Source organism: Tasmannia lanceolata, unplaced genomic scaffold, assembly GCF_043159265.1.
Source record: "Tasmannia lanceolata isolate RefF3 unplaced genomic scaffold, GAP_Taslan_0.1 ptg000003l, whole genome shotgun sequence".
Classification (NCBI taxonomy): domain Eukaryota; kingdom Viridiplantae; phylum Streptophyta; class Magnoliopsida; order Canellales; family Winteraceae; genus Tasmannia; species Tasmannia lanceolata.
This window is the reverse complement of record NW_027518680.1, coordinates 20312559-20334697: the sequence shown is the minus strand read 5'-3', so window position 1 is coordinate 20334697 and position 22139 is coordinate 20312559. Positions and strand designations below refer to the sequence as shown.

The window sequence follows — 22139 nt, the reverse complement described above, 5'->3', positions numbered from 1 at the left end:
CCCGAGCTATAGTGTCCACAGGGCACTGATGAAGAAAAGAAATCAGCAATATATATAGCACCAAATGGCTTTATTGACCCACACAACTCTTCGAAAGAATAAACCTAGCTAGCTCTATCTTATCCCGGTGTACATGGCAATTACATACGTCGTGTCAATTACAAGATTCATATCACCAAATTTGAACTAGATACGGTCCCACCAATCGAGACACCAAATATTAACAACGCAAAATACATGACTGCTTGTTTTAGAGATTTTGTGGCAATTGTTTTTTAAAAGGGAATTCCTAGCATCCATCGCAAAAGGCATTTCACCGCTGGTCTGTCGCATGTCAGACCAGCCACCTCGTGAATGAAGACAATAATAGCTTTTGTCCCCATTCACGAGATGACTGGTCTGAAGTGCAACAGACCAGCTGCGAAATGCCTTTTGCGATGGACCTTAGCAAATCCCTTTTTAAAATTACTTTATAGAGAATACGAAAAGTTTGGAAAAGAAAAAACTTTTCCCAATTTTCTGCTTTTCAATTGTTTATTGTATTTTCGATGACATAGGGTACCCCACCCCATTTTAGGGCAGGACTAATACCTATGGATGTGCCCGATCACCGTAAACCACACACATCGGGTCTACCACACAGGGATTTGAACCCTCGTCATTGGGAGCATACCCATTACTTTAAGCCAAAGAGCCACACTATGCGTTTATAGAGGGAAGTTTTATTTAGGAATGTTTTATCCACGAGATATGTTTTCCCTGCAATCCAAACAAAAACTTATTTTCAAAAGCAGGGACTAATCAACAAAAATTCCTCTAAAATTTCTATGGGAATTGATCTAGTTTTGCAAAAGGCTCACTCTCACTTCTAGATGGTTAATCATTTTGGTAGTGGCACTCCTCACCTTATTTAATCAATTTCCTGATGGTCATTTGATAGCTTTCTGGGAAAGGTAAAAGATATAGGAGAAAAATAAACAAAAACAGATACAACTAAATAAAAAAGTGCCTTTGCTTGATCAAAGAAATGTTGGTATCATTTCCCTTCAAGAACTAGAACAAACAAAATACTGTTGTGTTTCTATATCATAATCTGCCAAGTTTATTGATGGAACAACTTGAAAAAAATGTTTACACTTCTCATCAAGCAATAATTTTGGTTCTAGGCAAGTTGCACAACTTCAAATGAGAATTAATAGACATTTCATTACATAACAGGAAAGGCAAAATGCACGAAAATTCCTAGAGTATCTATCTCTCCCTTCCATACAAGATAATTAAAGATAAATACATCTCTAATGCCACCAGGTTGGACAATCCAAAAAAAAAAAAAAACAGCAAAGAAAATGATAATGAAAAAAAGAAAAAGAAACTCTCCCAGGCATATGAAAAGCCACAAATGAAAATACTCAATCCAGATTTACTCTGTCCATCTCGGTGATTATCTCTTCAAACTGTACGAATTAGAAGTAACAGGGATCATCAGCACATTTAAACCAGAATGTTTAGGCGACAACCAATAACAGTAGTGGCACTAGCACTAGCTATGTATCACTGCCAACACCATGGTTTTAAATTTCGACTGAAATCCGAAATTTCGGATTTTGGTCAAGCCCGAAACTGAAATTTCTGAAATTAACCAAATTTCAGTTGGAAATTTCGGCGGAAATTTTGATAAAATGCTTATTTTTTATATTTTTTACCGAATTTCGGTCCGAAATTTCAGCCCAAAAAACTGAAATTACGTATCTTTGTACTGAATTTCAGCCGAAATTTCGGTTTCGTCCAAGTCCGAAACCAAAATTTAAGACCATGGCCAACACAATCTAAGACCAGCAACAGCAGCAGTAGGGGTCCAACTTAGGTTGATTTTTTGGGAATTCGGATTGAGCTTTTACCATAAAATTGGGTTGGGTTTGGGTTGATTCCTATTGATTTTAAGCAAAAGTTCAACCTGGCCCGACCAAATTGCGCCCCTAACTCCCTAAGAAGTAGAAGCAACCAAAATAATAAAAATACCAATAAATCATGCAGTACTGACCTTAAGGATCTGCCTCATGAAATAGTCGCCATACCGCTTTGTTGGTTTGGTTTCAACAACATGTACTACATCCTGCATTTGAGGTTAGCAGAGAGACAAAAAGCGGATTAAAATTCTGCTGAGATGCATCAATGTTCGAAATAGAATCATGTCATACTTCACCAGCGTCGAGTTTTCCTTATAATGGGACTTTGAAACAGCATAAAGATATGGTAATGTAATTGCAGAAAGGCAGGACACTTCATAGTTTCCTTGCCCAATTTGTTTGATACATGTCCACAGTCAAGAAACACACCTTTCAATGTGTTTTGGCATTAGTGTATTTTCCTTTTAAATAAAATTCCATTACTGTCACTTTTACTATTTCCTTGAGATGTGCATAACTTGATACCTTTATTACAACATATTTGCACACAGCATGCGCCCCCCCCCCCCCCCCCCCCCCCCCCCCCCGGCAATAGGTTCACCAGAAACCATACCAGTGTCAAATTACAAAGCCCACAAAATCAGTCTTCCAGAATCGTTGACAATATCGGTCATTACAGAACACAAGAGATTTATGGCTCTCCAATACAATAAATATGGATCAATAATTATCAAAAGATCTCAAATTGAATCTTTTACCAGATTACTTTGTAGACTGACACTGTCAATCAGCTAATCGTTGAACTTTTGTGACCCTAATTCTTAAAAAAGGATCAGTGGGCATCAAGGACTTCAGACCCATTAGCTTGGTGGTTGGTATCTATAAGATCATAGCCTATGATTTGTGGATACTGACAGGAGTGTCGCGTGTCGACACGGACACGAGTGTCAGACACAGCGAACTCCCAAAATCTAGATACGGACACGCCTGAAATAGAAAGTACATATAATCATGATGTGTGGACATGGATCCGTGTGCCGAGTTCTGACACGGATATGAGGTATCGAACATGGCAACCCCTAAAAATCTAGAAGTAGTGTCACACTCATGCACATAAATGCATATAAAGTTTACTGACACTTCTAGCAGTACACTTAAAAGTGTCTAAAGGAGTGTCAAAACATGTGGACATGGGTGTCGTGTCGGACACGACACGACAAGTGTGTCGACAATGAATTCAAAGTGTCGGCCAAATCATAGATCATAGCCAAAATTATTGTCAAGAGACATAGGTATTCTTGGTGATGTGTTATCTCTCTCTGTCTGTATGAAGGTACTTTTGTTGAGGGTCCACAAACCTTGGATGGCATGCTCATTGCCAACTTGTGCATTGATTCAAGGGAGAAGGGAAAATGGGGATTGATTTGCATAATTAATATGGAAAATACTTATGATGATGTGGAGTGGGATTTTTTTATCTGTCTTGAAAAGAATTTATTTTGGGGACTGATGCCAGAACTGGATTCGGGGATGCAATTCACCCCCATACTTTTCTATCCTTGTAAATGGTAACGAGGATTCTTTCTTCAAGATCTCACAGGTCCTTAGTCAAGGAGATCCTCCCCCCTCTTCTATTCACTATAGCGGGTGAAGCTCTTAGTGCTCTATTAAAGAAAATACAATATTTTGGATGGATTGAAGAGTTCAAAACAGGGATAGATAATCTGGCAATATCCCATCTTTAATTTTTAGGCAACAATATTGTATTTTGTGGGGACTCGATGTCGGAACTTTACAAGTTAAGAATGATTGATGATGGTTTGCAGTATCAGGCTTGAAGATCAGTAGATGCAAAATTTCCATTGCAGGCATTAATATGAAATCAGCAAGGGCAGCCAAGCTTGCAGTCTTTGGTTATGGAGTCGCTTGCCAATCAACAAAATACTTTTTGGTGTCATTTAAAATTCCGATGGCAATATTAAAGAAGATAAAAGAAACTTCAAAGAGACTTTCTATTGGAAGGTAAGGAGGGAATAAGAATAAAACATCTAGTATAGATGTAGGTCATCCATGGGGTGCGATTTACCTCTTCTATAGAGTAGACTGGTTTCATTTGGTTCTATTTTCAGTTTTTAAAATTTGTTCCGTAACACTATTTGGACATCTCATACCCATTTCTAGCTTTGTTTTCTCACTTTTAATCAACTTCATTGCTATTCAAAAAAATGGAAAAAAAAAAAAGAAAAAAAGATGAGCATTTCTATCTTCGTTTACCAAGTACCTATATTTGCAGATGTTAATGGTTGAATTGGAATTCAGCCAAATAAATTCAATTTGAGCAGGCTTTGAAATCTTCTTTTTATAAAAACAGACATTCTTTTCATTGGCTTAATGGCATTAGAATCGGAAAACCAATGAACTTGTAAAAGCAAGCAAGTTCGTCTCAGATTTAGTCATTTTAAACTTCAAACCCAAATACCAATTTTCAAGTCCAATATGGGCTTTTCGAACACTGGTTTCTTTACTAGAAATCAATTAATGAAGCTTTTCCCATTTTGTCCTCGGATAAATTGAATAATGATTTTTTTGTCATTACTTTGTCCTTACCTATGTTATGTTTTTATGGTATAATGTAATCCTCCACAACAAGGAACCAAACAAAGAAAACATTCAAATCATGTCAACAGGCAAATAAAACAAACCTCACTGACGTAGAAATCAATATCTGCATTAGAGATGATCTTTCCATCATTCCCAACTGCATGTGTTTTATGCTTGTAGGTCATCAAGATTGTCCTGTCAGCACATGAATCCCAACAGACAGCTTAGAAAGTCATATCCATGTTCAAGAAGGAAAAATATGGGGTACCCTATACAGTTCACATTTTAAGTCAATGTAATACTGACCTCAGAGTGGGTTCATCCACTTCCATATAGGTCGCCAGCTTCCCAATTGAGATGGTTGAGTACAATTTCAAGAAACTGCGAATGCCTGATAACAACTGTTGCTGCTTCACTTCATAAAGGAAGAGCTTCAATTGAAGCCTATAAGCATCCTGCAAATATAATAATAAGGGAAATGATATAAGCACTACTTTGTCTTGGTAATGGCACTCCTCATCTGTTGAACAGTTTTTTATTTGGCTGTTAACTTTTCGGGAATTGTAACAACCTATAAAATCTAACTAGAGAAGTGTAGAATAAAGAGGGGCATTCCATTATAAGAAGGGGTACGGGGGGTATCATTTCCTAACAATAAATTCTGCAAAACAATAAATGAATAATAATGAAAGAAGCAAATCAAACTCAGCACAGAGATTCGACTAATGGTGATGAAAAAATTTCTGCAAAGAATATACGGCTATATTACGGAGGTGAACCAATGCCCGGTTAGATGGCCTCTATTTCACACTCACAACTATGAGGTTGCATGTGCTATATGGAGCTCCAAATATATTTAAATTTTGGGGACCAAATAATGTTGTTAGGAGTTGCCTATAAGCCAACTACAAGCACGAGCTCCAAATATCTTTAAATATTGGCAACCATATAGTGTTGTTTGGAGTTGCCTATAAAATAACTAAAAGCGCCCAAATACTACCTATGACTATGAACGATAGAACAGATACCTACTAATGACCTTTGATTGTAACGAACTAAACTCAATCAAACACTGTTTGGTTGGAGTTGCTTATAAACCAACTAAAGGTGGCTAAAGAGTGCCTACTTATATGCTTTGACTATAAGGAACTAAAGGCACCTAGATACTACCGATGAACGAGTAAGAACAAAAAACCAACTTACATGCTACATAACAAACACACTCAACTCAACAAAGCCTTTGTCCCAAACTAGTTGGGGTCGGCTAAAATGAATCCTATATAAAAATTTCATGAAGGTGAAAGGAATCTACCCAGCTCTAATCCTAGCTCTAGTTGGCTTCTTCTACGTGGACCATTTTCTTCCATTCTATCCTATCCAAGGTCATTCTATCCTATACAAGCTACATAACAAACACACTCCATAGTTAAAATTTTGCCATGTCACATCTGATGGCCACAAGTACCCTGGTGTGAGAGCAATGCTCGTGTCTGCATTTAAGTTAAACAGATTTCCAAGAATAAATACACCTTAATAGCAATGACAAAAAAATGCTGAGCTACAGCAGTCTGGGATGGAGTCTATGGATAGCCCTGCCGGTAAAAGGGAAAAAGGAACCCACAAAGGATAATTCCTAAATGCCAAGATAGGGCTGCAACTTGGGTCGGGCTCAACCCGACCGAACCGGTCGGGTTCAACCTGATATCGGCTCGGGTTGGGTTGGCCGAACCTAAACTCAGGTTGGGTTAGGGTTGGGAAAAGCCAACCCGATTTCATTTCGGGTTGGGTTCGGGTTCAGCATCAGATAACCCAACCCAACCCGAAACCCGGCCGCCTATTTAAAAATTCTAGTTTTAAAATTGTGGCTATCTGTTTTTCTAACTTGATTTTAAGTTTTGCGTGTTTCCAACGCAACACACTTGCCTAGGCATGCATGCCCTCCAACAAGTCAGCCACATATCTGTAATTTTCAGCTTGATTTTAAATTTTGCATGTTTCCAACGCAGCACACTCAACTAGGCATTCACGCCCTCCGACACAACAGATCAGCCAAGCCTCGTTTGAATTTGAGTTATGTAAACCCACATTTCATTTAGGGTGAATTAGGCATTAAGGGTAAATTTTGAAAAACTCTGACATTTCATTTCATTATATTGCATTTTAGTATTGATGATAGGATTGCCCAGTCCTCGCCGAAACAACATCCCAATCTCGCCTCGGAAACAAGGTCTCTCTCTTCTCCAATGGGAGAAACAAGGGGATAAGTATTTTATCAAGAAATCGCCTCTTCAATGAAACGGGTGGCATGGGGTGTTATAAGCTTTGTTCTTGAAAAGGGTAAGGATGCAAAACTTGAGGAAGAAAACTTGAGAAAAAGAAGAAAAAATCTCCTTTCTTTGCTCTCACTGGAAAACCCTAACTCATCAGGGAAAGACAATGAAGATGACAGAAAAGGGAAGCCTAACTCAGCAGGGAGCTCGAAATAGAAATCCTAAAGAAGGAATGGAAGAAATTCAAAGCCAATGCAAGAAAGAACATATAAGATTTTTTTCTCCTAACTGATTTGAGGAACATTAAAAGAACATGTGTCCCGAAATACAAACTACCGTTTTTTAAGGAGGCATTGGCAGAAGAAAGAGAGGAAAGGAGATTGTGATGGATAGCCCTGCAAAGGGAGAGAGCGGGAGCTGAGGAAGTTCCCTCTGCGAATCTGTCGACCTGTCAAACTAAAGAGGATGCCAGTTCGTGGGATGAATCGGCAGACCTCCTGTTTTTAGGGGACGTGTTTGGGACTTCGCAGGATGATCGGTTGGTTAAGGAAAATAAAAAGGAAAAGGATGACGTCAAAAGTTAAAGCCAGAAAAAGGATGGGTCCCTGACCCCAACCCTTAGAGAACCTCTCCCTCTCCTATTTTCCTTGTGGTTATCCTTTTGGTTTTAGTCTTTTGTATTCCCCTCTTTTTTGCTTCCTGGTTCTTTGGCCTTCTGATGTGAATCTTCGATAGGATCTTGATAAGTCCTTTGTTGGGTTTTGGAATTGTTCGGTTTGGCTTTAAGGCTCTAAGAGGTCAAGGAGTCTTTAGAATTTAGAGATGGTTCTCTAGTATCCTGAAGGAATGGTTGTTTAGATGAATCAATATATTCTCAGGTTGTACGCTATTTGCTGGGGCTTAGTTCCTTGGGTGGCTTCTTTTTACTTGATTACGGGATTTTGTTAGGCTTAGGGTCCCTACAGCTCTATCTCGAACATCATTTCTAATCGGAAGATAGTAAAGGATCACCCGAGTGGGCTTGAGGAATTTTGTTCTTCGCTGCTTGGGATGTATTTTCTTTCATGTTATGAGGTAATTGAAGAGCATCATGAGTGTATGAAACGATGCAGATGCTCGACTTGTCTCGAACCACTTATTTCCTTGCTTCTGCTAAAGGGAGCCCTTGGTATAGTATGTCTTCTGAGGAAGAAGTTGATGGAGATTAGGATTCATGGGACAAAATGCTTTGTTTCAGGTTGGTTCTTTGCAGGAGAGGTTGTCAAGATTCCTACTGGAGATTGCTAATGTGTTATAGTCTGACTGTGTTAAAGATTGTCCAGGATGTTGGCAGATAGCATTTTTGCTTTTGTTTAAAGGTTCCCTTTCTTGCACATTGGAGCTTGTTCCGATGTTCCTTCATGCTTGTAATCACGGGGGACTCCTGGTCCCCCTTTTATGTAATTATAAGTATGAAAATATATATAAATTTCAATTTTAAAAAAAAAAGAAAAAAGACGATGTTTCCAAAAAGGAAGAAATGTAATGGGTTGGTTTCCTTTTATGCCCTATCCGACAGATTTGTTGGGAGACTATCTCTATCTCTCTTAACAGATTCAATAGGAGAAGTAGAGGGGAAGAAAAAGCAACAACGAGTAGGTTCCTATTTTTTTCCTTTGATTTTGGTTTATTTCTCCTGTTTCCTTTTTTATTGCTGCAAATCGGGACAGGTTTGGGTTGCGCTAAATTTTCGCGGCTTGGGTCGGGTTGACCCTTTTCCGGTTGAGAGTCGGGTTAGGGTTGCATAAATGGTCCCTCGGGTTGGGTGGGGTTGGATTTTGGTTTATTTCTCCTGTTTCCTTTTTTATTGCTGCAAATCAGGTCGGGTTTGGATTGCAATAAATTTTCGGGGGTTGGGTCGGGTTGACCCTTTTCAGGTTGAGAGTCGGGTTGGGTCGGGCTAGGGTTGCATAAAAGGTCCCTCGGATTGGGTTCGGGTTGGCCTTAACCCAACCCAACCCGACGCGAGTTGCACCCCTATGCCAAGAGGTAGTGAGTCCGACAAGTGAATTTTTTTGTTTTTTTTAATGGTCCGAAAAGTAGGTTTTTTTCTAAAGGACAAGGAGATAAACTTCTAAAGAGCCAACCTACCAAAAGGAATATTTAATAGAGCAAAGTTCAAAGTAAGAGGATTGGCTCAAAAAATTAGATGAGTTGACTCAGTTTAGCACGCTGTGTACCAAGTCATAAATTCGGTTTTATATAGGACCTAAGCTGATGCCTATCTTTTCATAAACAAAATCTCAAAACAGCATGACTGATCGCCGAGATCGAATATGAGTTTCTCAACACAGATACTAAAGTGAATAGCATAAATGATGTGAAGTAGGAAGCAAGTACCTGGTTGTAATTTACAAGAGGCTCATCGTAAATGGGAGCTGATGGGGTAATGAATTTGGGGCAGGCATATGAGAAAAGTTCATCATACAGAGCATATGCCTCATCATCATATCTTTGCATCCTCACCATTTTGTCACCATACTTCTCCCTCAATTGATTGTTAACATTCTCCTCTACAAGCTTTACTTGGGGGCATAGAGAAAGACAGAGTGCCAACAATGCATACATCTGCTCATTTTTCTTTAAGATTTGATCAAACTGAGGTGATTTCTGATGATACTGCTTGGTCTTTAAGATATACAAGAGAACCTTATTGAATTCGCGTATTGCCTCGACATATCTGCAAAGAAGCTCATCAGGATACCAATCTCTAGGTACAATCGATTTTAATAATAGCACAAATGAGGAAATCATAAACTACAAATTAGGCATACGCCATAGATATGATGTAAGCCAATTCACTAGACAGGAACAAAGCCTTGTATTTACAGGGAATCATAAATTGCAAATTAGGAATATGCCATAGATATGATATAAGCCAATTCACTAGGCAGGAACAAAGCCTTGTATTTACAGGGAATCATACATTGCAAATTAGGAATATGCCATAGATATGACGTAAGCCAATTCACTAGGCAGGAACAAAGCCTTTTATTCATATGTATATGTATATGTGTGTATCTACTACTGTATGACTGGAAAGATACATTATTTGAAATTATTTCTACAAATAAAAGCATCTTTTGAAAACCAAATGACTGAAGGAAAATCAGTTCTGGCATGTCCTGTTGCAGGAGCTGCATGGTGCATACTTTAATTGGATCTAGATAATCATCAAACTTTAGATCTTCCCATGAACATGATCTTATGACTAGGACCCTCATTCACTTTTGTAGTTTGTTATCCTAGTACCAATCTTCAGTTGTACCTTTTCAACAGTCGTTGTATGGCCTTTCTTTTCCACATAATGCTAGTGAAGCTGAAGTCGGAGCTGTTCACCAAGGGATCGTTCGGTTGGATAAGGATATTCTTGATCGTGTGATTGTGGAGGGCGATTCCTTAAACACCATCAAGTGGCTTAGAGGTTCTACTATTCTCCCATGGAGGTTTGCTAGCTTTTTTTATGAGATCTTTGACAAAATTGAAGGTTTTTCAATCATCTTCAGTCACGTTAAGAGATCGGCAAATAGTGAGAAAGATGGTTTGGCTAGATATGGAGTCGAGAGTCTAGCTTTAGCATGGTTTGATTTTCTGCCCGTAGTTTTGGGCCTCTTTTTCTTTTTATCTTCATCTTTATTTCTCTTCCTTTGTATCCTATTGGGCTGACTGTCTTAGTCGCCTTTTCTTTTTTTCAATAAAAGTTCTTGATACCATTCAAAAAAAAAAAATGTTGCTTGCAATGTAAACCACAGAGAATATGACTGGAGTCACTAACCACATTTTTTTTGCAGCATCGCTACATAGGCATACAAGAAACCCAACTCACATACCTCGTGGGGCCTTCAAAAATGACTTAAGAAACTTGATTTAAACAGGCTTGGAGTCACCACAAACAGCATGCAGGGCATTTAAAAAAAGGCAAACTAAATTAAAAGAAAATGGAATTGAACGGGAGTCCTAAGCTCCTTAACTCCATGATTAAGTGGGAAGTTGCAGAGCAGCACCGACTTGACCTGCGCAGGAAGCGTTTTCTACGATGACCCAAGTGGCCAAGACAGCTGATTCAGCAACAAATTTTGATTCCATTTGTTGGGTTTAGGTGTCTTGTTTCCTACGCAAGTATGAGGAGAGACCCCTTGGTTGCTTTGCTCTCTTTGTTTCCTAGTTGGACTAGGAGAGAGGGAGGGAGCAAGAGGGGAATAGTAGGCTAGGTGTGTGTTCCCTAGTTTGACTCAGAGAGAGAGAGAGAGAGAGAGAGAGAGAGAGAGAGAGAGCGCTTTATATATATGTATTGAATTCCTTGTGAAAAGTGTGGTGAAAATAACCACACGACCATAGAAGAGGGTGGAGAGAGAGAGAGAGAGAGAGAGAGGAGGGGGAGTTTCTTTGTGGCTTTTCTCATGTGGTGAGAAATTGGGTGAGAGTCTTTTGTCTTCTTCTTTTGTGTGTACAGTCTTCGCTGAGAAGAAAGGAAAGGGTTGCAGTTTGCAGGTTTGGTTTAATCCATTGTAATCCTTGTATTATTTTTTTCTCAAAGTGGAAGATCGTCAAGTTCTCCCCCATGGACGTATGCATCTTAGCCAAACCAAAAATGCCTTGTACTTGTGTATCTTTGTATCTTTCTATTCCTTAGAGCATGATCGGATCGGATTTTGCCAATCCAATTTCTCAAGTGGTATCAGAGACGTGATTGGAGCAATCATAGATGAAGCCGTGGATGGATCGCAATTAGGGCGATCGTCGGTGAAAAACAATCAAGAGTCGGGAGGTTTAAATCTTGAAGGAGATTTGATCCGTAGGTGATGTTTGATTACAGGTAGAGTGTTGTTTCTCTGCATTTTGGTCTTTGGAAACGAGAGGAAGCTTAGTTGTCAATTCTGTTTCATTCGCCGTATCATTTTGGTCGGTGAAACGGAACATGTCCGCTATTTCGGCATTTTGTTTCGGAAAAGATGCTACAGCCGGAGAAAATTTTTAAGTTGAAGATTTTAAAACAAAATCCAAATATATATATATATATATATATATATATATATATATATATATATATATATATATATATATAATATAAATTGTTGAAAATTAGAACAGGGTCATCCTCCCATCCCCTAGTCCAATTATACACACACACACAGAGCGCTTTATATATAAGCTATTGAATATCTTGTGAAAAGCGTGTGTGATGAGACGAGACCATAGAATGGGATAGAGTGAGAGAGAGAGAGAGAGAGTGTTCCCTCTTGGTTTTTCTTTTTCTTTTTTTTTTGAATTTCTCTTGGGTTTTCTCATGTGGTGAGAAATTTGGGAGAGGGTCTTTTGTTTTTCTCTTTTGTGTGTAAGGTCATGAACTCATGGTTGAGAAGGAAAATGTTTCAGTTTGCGGGTTTGAGTTAATTCATTTTAATCCTTGTATTAATTGTTTCTTAGAGTGGAAGATTGTGTTCTCTCCCATAATGTAGGCATCTTGACCGAACCATGTGCATCTTGTGCTTGTGTCTTTCCATCTTTCTATTTCTTTGAGCGTGGTCAGATCGGATTTTCCTATCGGATTTCTCAACACCATTAATCAATTAAACAAGCAGAGTTCCACCATAAAATGAAAAGAAATTAATATAGCAAGGGTATTCTACTTTCTACATGCATAAAAAGGGGAATTCAACATGAAAATGCACACAGTTTCACCTCTGCCTCTCCTTTTTGGGCCTCTTTTTCTCATTAGCACCATGAGGAGGATGCCTACTTTGGATACTAGAGCCAAGCACACCTAAGATGCACATTAACTACCAAACAAAAATGTAAATCAAGCAAAGAAGGCTAAGATCAGAGGCCATATCTCCATATAGGATATACGTAGAGGGTCCATTCTACTTGGTTCTCTCTTCTTCACCTGACTGCTTGGGATAGATAGTTTGGAGTTGGGAGTGAGTTTCTCTAGCAACTGGGACTTCTTTTTTCTTTGTTTGGGTATTTGGGGAACAATGGCAACGAAGTTGTAGTTTCTGCTTTTAGTAAAGATGAGTGGGAACCATTAATTGGTGAAAATGAGGGATAGTTTATAGAAGGAGATGGGAACTTTTGGGGTTAGATTAGGAAGGCGTAGGTAGCACATTCTCATTGGCCCCATCATGGGAATTCCGGTCACTTGGCTAGGTGAATTCTAACCATTGAATTTGGATCAAGACTTTATGAATATGATGGACGCGATGATTCAATACAGCTGAGAGAAATAAGATCTCAGGGCACTAACCCGGTTTCCGCTCTTCCTGGCAGAGGCAATCCCATGGAAATATGCAGTATTCTTGTCCCCTTGTTTCAACCATCCGGTTCTAGACCTCTAACGCCAAAAATTCTCCTCCTGCGACACTAAACTAACAATTGAGCTCTTCCTTAAGAAACCCCAGCTCTTCCACTTCCTCACTGCTAGATACACCAAGGTCTTCAAACCTCTTTATTTCCTGGATCAGAGAAGCTAACTAGCCTTTCCTCTCAAACTTGGCCCAAAGGTTTTCCTGCCACCACCCTTGTAGCTTAGACTTCGCAAAGCATAGCTTCTAACAAATCACAAGATCCCGCAACTCGACTACATCCTTTTCCTTCAACCAATCGCACATTTGGTCCTTCAATATAGGAACTTCAAGTCAATCTAGCTCAAAGCGAAAAGGAATATGCCAGAAGGAATCGAGTCTTGGGTTAACCAGAATAGGACAATGGTCAGATGTAGAATGTGGCAAAGCATTCTGACACGAATCTGGAACCAAAGCCATCCACCGGGCAAAGCACAAACCTATCAACTTTGCTTCTACTATCATTTCTAGATCAAGTAAATTGAGCTCAACTAAGGGGAAAATCCAAAAGCTCATGATTGTCAACGAAATCAGAAAAAAGCCAACATGCTTGCCGAGGTTCTACTTCCCCCAGCCCTTTCCTTGGCATATCTGGTAACATTAAAATCCCTTTCTATACACAAAGGGTGAGCCCACCCGTTCCTGATCCCCTCTAATTATTCCCAAAGGACTGGCCTATCCGCCACCAAAATTGGACCATAAACTCCCTGTGTAAGTCCACACTACCTGCCACCTTTCAGCTAGCACGAGATTTTGAGTAAATGATTAAAAAAAGAAAAATTCACGAGAAATTGAATTTCTTGTGAATTTATCGTGAATTATAGCAAAGAATTGGGGACTTCACTTAAAAAAACATCTTGATCTTCTCATTTACTCTAAAAATCTCGCAAACATCCTAAAATCTTCGACCTAACTATAATTTCGAGTGAAAAAGGGTACATATTTGAAATTTTATATTTTTGAATTATCTTATTTTTACTTTTTTTACCGTATCAACCCGAAAAAAAATAAAAAAATTTAAAATATCCAGACATTTTCCCTTGCCGAGAAATTCCCAAGAACGATATTTGTAACATAGACTTTCAAATCACCACCGTGACAAAGAACCAACCCTTCAATTAAGGAATAATTCATGCTGTTCCAAGACATCAAAATCCCTCAAGCTGCACCCACTGTGTCAAGGGCCACAAAATTCCAACTGTTCCAGCATCCCAAATCCCTAAGGGGATCCTGTTCATGCCGCCAGCCTTAGTTTCCTAGAGGCAAAGAATATCAGGTCTAAACTTGAACATCACTTGTTTAACATGGGCTTTTTTACTTCAACCACTACGCACATCTTGTCGTTGTCATAATTGGATCTGGGATACGGGCTTCCCTAGTCATCAGTAATTCAGCCATCACATCCCCTCTTAGCCCTGAATCCTGCACAAGAACAAATGCAGAGCAAACACCAACTAAATTCGCAGTAGAATCAGAATGTGTTCCTTGGAGGAAATGCAACTGATCACTGGACGAGAGGAAGTCACGTCTCTTGCTAGGAAATTGACTACCAGTGGTTGCAACGGATCACCATCACCACGGCCAAGCTCCTCAATCAAATCCACCCTGGTCACGGCAACGTCCAGCACCACAATGCCCTCCACTGCACCCCCAAGAGCATCCTCTTCCATGCTGCAGACTTGTATAGCTTCACTAACAGGCAAGGAGTCGTCTAAACCTTCCGCCTCCTCCTGAGAGCCATCAACTAGGGCAGCAGCTTCAGCACAGGCTCTTGAAGAAAAAACTGCACCACCTCTGGATGAAAGAGAACCTCCGTCAGGCTGAGTCTGAGAAGTAGGCTGGACACCTCTGCAGATGATGTCATTGATAACCCCCTCCTCTTCATCCACAATAACTCACCTTATGCTGGATCAGCAGCCGTCACCACGCTCAACCTATTGATATTCTCAAAGAGATGCCTTCTAGGCTTCGCAACGAAACACTGAAGGAGCAGGCCCACTATGAAGAGCTTCAACACTTCCAGGCTCAGGCCCACAGTTTGTTAAAAGGGCCCAAGCCGAATGCATGGACACAAGAACCAAGTGTCCAAATAGACTAAGATCCCCGATTACCGCAGCAATAATTCTCAATAAAGCCCACACTGGGGGCCCACTCGAAAGCTGGCAAATCCTCTGGCACGGGTGAGGGAACCCTCATGTCAAACCTCTAGAGGAAACCTGCCCTATCTCCTAACACGACATGTGAATCCTGACAACCTACCTCGAAAGCACGGAGAGACGCATGCGATGAGCTCATTCGAATTTCAAAATTCAAATCGAGTAAACGGCTTGGCACTGACATTCCACTATTCCTGAGGGCCCCACTACCCTCTTCTCTTCCCGAGATGACCCGACCGGGTTCCTGCTGAGACCGGATCTCTCTCCTATCCTAAACCAACCAGTTTAACAAAGTCCCCTAGATGCACCAATCCCTCCAGCTTAACGACGGGAGGGAAGCAACAACTCTCTTGAACAAATCCAACAGCGACTCTAACAAGGACATCTTTGCTTTAATCCATACGGACTCACCATCTACTAATGCTGACAGAGTATCTGGAGCCTTGAGAGCAAAAAGGATCCACCCTGATTACCACTCCATCCCTTTCTTCAATAGCCCGATATTCCCTTCACACAGCGCACGAGGCGGAATCCCTTCTACCTCCCACCAGGTTGCAGCGGACAGCCTGGGCTTTTTGTCTGGCCACTTCTCGAGCTTGTTGAACAAAGATTACACAGCCCACATCCAAGGGAGCAAAAGATTCTCCAGATCATGATAATAAGGGAGGTGATAATAATCTCTGAGGGGGCGATTGGGAAGAGTAGGATTCTAGCGTTGATTCCCCCAACAGATTTCAACTAGGACTCGTAAGAATTGAAGAGATCAGGACCAATTACCTACTAGGCTGCTCCCACAAACCTCGATCAACCGCCGGTACAGAAAAAAGCTTGACAAGCTGGAATAAGAGATCCTCCCTTCTTCAGCAGCTTGAAAAGAACCCCCTTCCCCACTAGCAGAAGCGTGACCCAGGGAAAGAGACAGGAGGAACGGATCCCTCCACCACCGGCAGGATTGAACGCATCGGCGGTGCCAGAGATTTTGCAGGGATATTCTGGTTTAGAGAAGACCAAACCTTATGACAGCTACCACAGGAAACATGTCTCTTGAAGTTAACATACCTGCAACACCCACATTTCCAGTCCCTTAACTCTTTTTTTCTTCGTTCAACCAGTGTTTAAAAATGCGGATGTGACGCGGAACGCGGCAAAGAAAAATCCTTGTCGACTCAGCACAAACGCGCCAAGAATGCAGTTGACGCAGTCATAACTCGGGAGAGTCAAAGGAGTTTTTATTGACTCTGTATGGCAAAACGCGAAATGCGGATGTGGTGCAACGCGGAAAGCGGCAAACAAAAATCCCTGTTGAAACGGGCGAGTTCCTTGTCGTGTCAACGAGTGTTTAAACACTACTTTCAACCACCGTTTTCTCAAATTACTAAGCTTCTCTGCTTCTCCAAACGTCCCACCCTTGGTTGTTGATCCCCTCAAGTCTGCCACTCCCCCGCTGGAATCTCCAAGACTGACTTCCTTGACTGAACAGAGAACCAAGGTCTCACTCAATGCTTCACTATATTCGCATGGAGGATCGGGGGTTGAGAAGCCCGATGAGTCGCTTGGGATTCCAAGTTCGACTGGTATGCAAGATTCGTCTGGAATGCTAGATTCATCTGGAACACCCGGGTTCGCTTCCATCTCTCAAGAGATATACTTATTCATCATGTTGTCTATATTTTTCAAATCAAAAGGAATGCCTTAAGAAAAAGTGCCCAAACGAGTGACGATGTAGTTATTTTTTCCATGGTTCTCTTGCTTTCCATTACTAGTACAAGTCTCTTCGATGATTACGTAATCTCTCCTATCAATCATTGGTGGACCTTCCCTTGAACCAGTCACAGAGCTCTTAACTGAGTTGTTTAGGTTAGGAAGGCCCTCATACAGAAGCACAGGGGGACTGACCTATATTAAGGATGCGCTGACTAGTACTCACGAGAAGGCACTGACGGGAGTCATCCTCTGCCATCCTAATTTTTTTATATCATTTGAAAATGCCTTGAATGTCAACATATTGTGCATGGCACTATTATCGCCAAAGATGTTGATTTATGCTACATAGATTCTTCTAAATCAGTTAAGTACCATTGTCGGACAAGTGTCGAATTCCAACACTTCAAGATTCACTACAACACTTCTAGAACTCTTCAATCTATTTTTCCTAAATACTACAACATATTTACAATTATCAAATGTTTTCAGCTTTATCTATCACAATAGTAATGTTTATATGAGGAAATAAAACATTATATTTAATTAACCTATCAAATTTTCCAACATACAAACATACAAGAATTAAAATTAGCCAAATCCACAGATTTTTTTTTTTTTTGAGGTTAGTCGAATCCACAAATCCTTTTTTGAGGTTAGTCGAATCCGATCTCAATACACGTGTCAGAGTTCAACATGCGTATCTGTACCAATGCAACATATATGTTGATCCAAGGCAAAGGGAAGCCGTGGCTAACTTCTTTCAGGATTTGTAAATAAATGCAAACCCTCACTTTGCCATCATTCCTCATTACAAGGGTGACATTGGCGAATCAAGTATACATTTTGAGATTCTCGGAATTCATTTTCTATAGTTTCACAATTTCCTTCGATCTTTCAAATCTATATTGCTTTCATTCTATCGAGATGACATAGCTTATGACATTAAGTGCAGCACTTGCCTCAACTAATTGTTAGACAATCTAGTAGAAATACTAAGCTAGTGCAATCTTGAAAGCACAAAAAGTTATGAAGTGCATTTGTGGGCACTCTTGTTTTGTGGGTGATAAAAGTTGCTTTAATTGAATTATTTAAAAGGACATACCTTGAAGCTTTTGATTTCTCTAAATTTAAAAACAATGTTGCAGGGCGTGCAAGATGGATAAAGACAATAAATGTTTGATGCATTTTGAAATTTCATGAATAATGCAAAATTGATAAGCCAAAATAGATACATCATATTAACAACCAAAGAGTCTTTCTAAACAAGAAGCGGAGAAAGTAAATCACCAATACAAAGTGTCAGGACCAAACAAAATAGGCAAGAGAAGACACAAATACCTTCGCAACATCAGGTTTGCAAACCCATAGTGATAAATAGTAGTAATGTGGCTTCCAATTACGCTGGTGTAAACACCTGGCTGACTTATGTCAATAGGAAGCAAACACTTCAAACCAGTATGATAATCCCCCAAAAGACAATGAACTCGCAGCAACCCCACCATGCTGAAATAACCCAACACTTTCAAAACATTGCTTCCACCATTGTAATCATACCCATCTGTAGCAGTGAACTGCTCGAGGCCTTCTTTCTCCTGCTCCAAGATCTGTATGATCATGGACTTTTCCACAAGAGCTTGCAAGTAATTGAGCACCCCATACACATTCCATGCCTAGGAGGAACAGAGAAATACAATCGTTAGTATACATTGGATATCAGCAAATAATTATCTAACAAATGAAACATGTACATAAATCCATGCAGTGTGTCCTGGAGAAATTGGGGCAAATTACCAACTACAGAATATAACCATGCTTCTTTTTGAATGGTGAGAATATTTATTAAAAACATGGAAGCCCCATGACAGAGATGGTCAAATACAAGAAAACAAAGACAACACCAGGAAGATACAAGAAACTAGGGGGAAAAAAGAGTGAAGGTGGAAGAAAATTAAACAACTCCAAATGGGTTATGACGACTCTTGTGCAAGCTAACTGATAGGCATCACTACTGACCTATTTCCTTGACATGCTTAAAGACGATCTCATGCCCACTCACCCAGTCTTGAATACCTTCAATAGAATTCAAGAAACCCGACACCGAAAACGCAATCAATTTCCTCCTTAACCCAAATACCCGCATAACGCATTACAAGAGCAACAGCACCTGAAAACAATGCCCCCTCAGAAACCTCCCAAATTCATACAACCTATACACACATTCCCTCTAAAAATCAAAACCCAACACCCAAACTCAATCAATCTTAACCAATTAATCAACCAATAATTATGCAAAAGAAAAGGAACAAAAAAAAAACAATTAATCAATAATTAAAGCATAAAACTAAAAAACAAACAAAGCCCTTTTACTCGCTATCGAATCCAGACTCGATCAATTTTAACCAATGAATCAATCAATAAAATATCCAATCAAACAACAATTAAAGCATAAAACTAAAAAACAACCAAAATCCACATGCTCACTATCAAATCCAATAAAACCCAATTACCCGATCACACTGCCTGAGCAAAGCAATCTCCTGCTCAGTCTTATTCTTCATCTTCGCCCGATACTGACAAAACGACTGAAACTGGTAAACAAACTCGTCAACCATATCCCATAACCACTGATTAGGAAGCTGCATATTAACCACTCCATGTAGCACAACTTGAAATAAATTACAATAATTATCATAAGAATCAATCCTCTGAGAAAGCGTAGGCGAGAGCCGCGCATAGAGATGTCTAAACCACATCTCTTGATACAAAAGGCAGAAAACATGGTCATTGTCTACGTATTGGGATACGGCATCTACAGAGGGCCATGGGCTTTCTTTGAACATTCGATCACTGAGTTTTTGAAAGCTTCCTTCATACATTTGATGGATTTCGTATACGTTTTTTTCTCGGATGTGGCGGTAGAGATGGACTACGAAAGTTTTTACAGAGTCTGGGACGAAATTCGGATCGTAACCTAGGTCTTGGGTCTGGTCCTCGTAGGATGGAGTTTCTTCGTAGTCGAAAGAGGTTGCCATGGTTATGGTTAGGGTTAGGGTTTGGGAGTTGCAGAGAAGAAGGAAAAGGATGTTGTTAGGAGACCTAGGGTGAGATTTTTGTAAAGTGGATTCAGTGGGAGAGATGGAGGAGGAGAAAGAAGAAGGAAATTAGGGTTAGGGTTTTGGTTTTGGTTTCAGAGAAAGAGGGGGTTTTGGTTTATTGGGTAGAAGAGTATGCTACTGTTCTACTGTTCTAGTATGTTTGAAATCTCTAGGACTGATTTGGCACTCTGAGACATTTATGTGCAATCGAGACCGTTCGTCTTGTAGACATCATGAGGTGATGGATTATGTGCCATTTTGCTCTTGTTGTTTCTGGAAATCAAGAATGACTTTTATAGATTTAGTATTCTTTGGAGTGGTTTCAGAAATAGAAACATGTTGGATTAACTGTTGTATTTAGGATGTGTTCTTCAAACCCAGTCTCTGTTTGATTGCCATTGGGTTTTTATTGAAACTAGTTGGAGAATAGCTGCCACGTAGGACAAATCTCTCGTTTGGTTGCCAAAATTGCATTGGACTCCCCTTTTACTTCCTTGGATGTCTCTCATGTAATAATTACTTGTCTGATGACATTGACTCTTTCTTCCCTCCTCCTCCAAGGGTCTGTTCTGTTGCACTACTTGGGCAGGAAAGGAAATAGAAAATGTCCCATTTTCTGTGGAGAATAATAGAAGTGGTCGTTCCGTTGCAAAGTTAGGAGAAATCTTTGCGCTTATGTGGATTCCACTATGTCTTACGTGTCAAGTCAAAATCGTCGCCCAACTTTTCGCCTCCCACGAGCGGAAAGGGCCGAAAATCCCAAGGAATCTGTTTTATTGGACCCCAGAAATGTCGTGCTCCTCTCAACTACTCTCAGTCTTGCAACAAAAAATCAAGAAAAAGGTATATCGTCTTCATCTTCTCAACGCCATCATTGGCCTCCTCAAGCTCATGATCGTGGCTGTCTCTCCTCGCCTGTCTCTTCTCGCGACTCTCTCACCATGTACTGTTTCTGTCCAAAACCACCGAAATGGCTTGGGGGTTTTGCATAGTCTCTTTTTTTGCTGGCGGATTTCACCACTCTCAAGACCCAGAAACCCTAGATCCATAAACCCAAATCCACTCTATTCTTTGCAATTCTGCCCTAAAATGGTCCTTGCATTAATATGTCGAAATAGGCAAAAAAACCCTATCCCTCGTCAGGGAGATTGTCTTTCCCTCTAACTCCTCTTTCTTCTACAACAATTTTCTTCCTCTTTGATTTGAGTATTGTGTTGGGTTATTCATCAGTTTCGAGATAGATTTTTGGTTGCTAAGCAGCGATCAATCTGCTTTATAACAGAAAATGTATGCCTCTTCTTTGTATTCTCATGTCTTCCTGAAGAAATTTCCCACCCGCAGAGGATCGAAATCGACCAAATTACAAAAGGCCCATAAGCCCTCTTTTCCTCTCCTTTGATAATAGAACAACACATTAATCTTTTTTTCTTCCATTTTCTGTTTCTTTTCTTTTCTTTTCCTTTTCTATTTTGCCACATCATTTCCGAAGGATTCCATCTGGTGGAATGCAATAGAACAGAGCTAAGGTAATTCTAGACAAATCAAAATGCTTGTCTCCTCACTACTCTCCGAATCACGCTCGAGCAACCAAAGGGAGCTATATTGGCGGTGCTTTTTCCTTTATGGAAAATAAAAATAAAAATTAAATGGTGATACTGTATTAGGCAAGTCCAACCCATTTCGCCATTTTCTCCCATTTCCTACTCTTGAGGGTCTTATAATAGAGTGGATTTGCACTGCACTGATTATTTTGGAACGTCGATGTTTATCTATACAAATCTTGTATTGCACGGTTTATCCATTTTTTGGAAAGCCGAAAATCAAAAGCATGGAAGAAAGCTACCTAACGCCATGTTCGTTTTAGAATATGGCAACCTATTGTTAGTCCAAAACCTATTATTGGACTCATAGGTTTTGGACTGAGAACATCGATGGCCATGGTCTAAAACGAGCATGGCCTAAGGTGCATTAGGCAGTGATTCTAATGTTGCTTCTTGATTTAATATTGATTCTTGATTCTATT

General features: G+C 40.0%; 1 protein-coding gene across 1 annotated transcript; it reads right to left on the bottom strand.

Moving 5' to 3' along the window:
• Nucleotides 1-1061: 1061 nt before the first annotated feature.
• LOC143853713 (uncharacterized) lies at nucleotides 1062-20329 on the bottom strand. Its single transcript, XM_077363438.1, has 7 exons — nucleotides 19529-20329; nucleotides 18360-18691; nucleotides 9158-9497; nucleotides 4815-4963; nucleotides 4610-4703; nucleotides 2042-2113; nucleotides 1062-1454 (listed from the first exon to the last, which is right to left on the bottom strand). The coding sequence occupies exons 1-7, from the start codon at nucleotides 20051-20053 to the stop codon at nucleotides 1410-1412; spliced, it is 1557 nt and encodes a 518-aa protein (XP_077219553.1). The 5' UTR covers nucleotides 20054-20329; the 3' UTR covers nucleotides 1062-1409.
• Between the last annotated feature and the right edge of the window lie 1810 nt (nucleotides 20330-22139).

What these genes read in the sequence shown, in the direction of transcription:
- LOC143853713 (XM_077363438.1), bottom strand. Translation starts at nt 20,053, where the DNA reads ATGGCAACCTCTTTCGACTACGAAGAAACTCCATCCTACGAGGACCAG. An exon ending in TGCTCAGGCAGTGTGATCGG is followed by an intron (nt 18,692 to 19,528) that starts GTAATTGGGTTT and finishes TGTTCCTCCTAG; the next exon opens with GCATGGAATGTGTATGGGGT. An exon ending in CTCTTGTAAATTACAACCAG is followed by an intron (nt 4,964 to 9,157) that starts GTACTTGCTTCC and finishes TTATATTTGCAG; the next exon opens with GATGCTTATAGGCTTCAATT.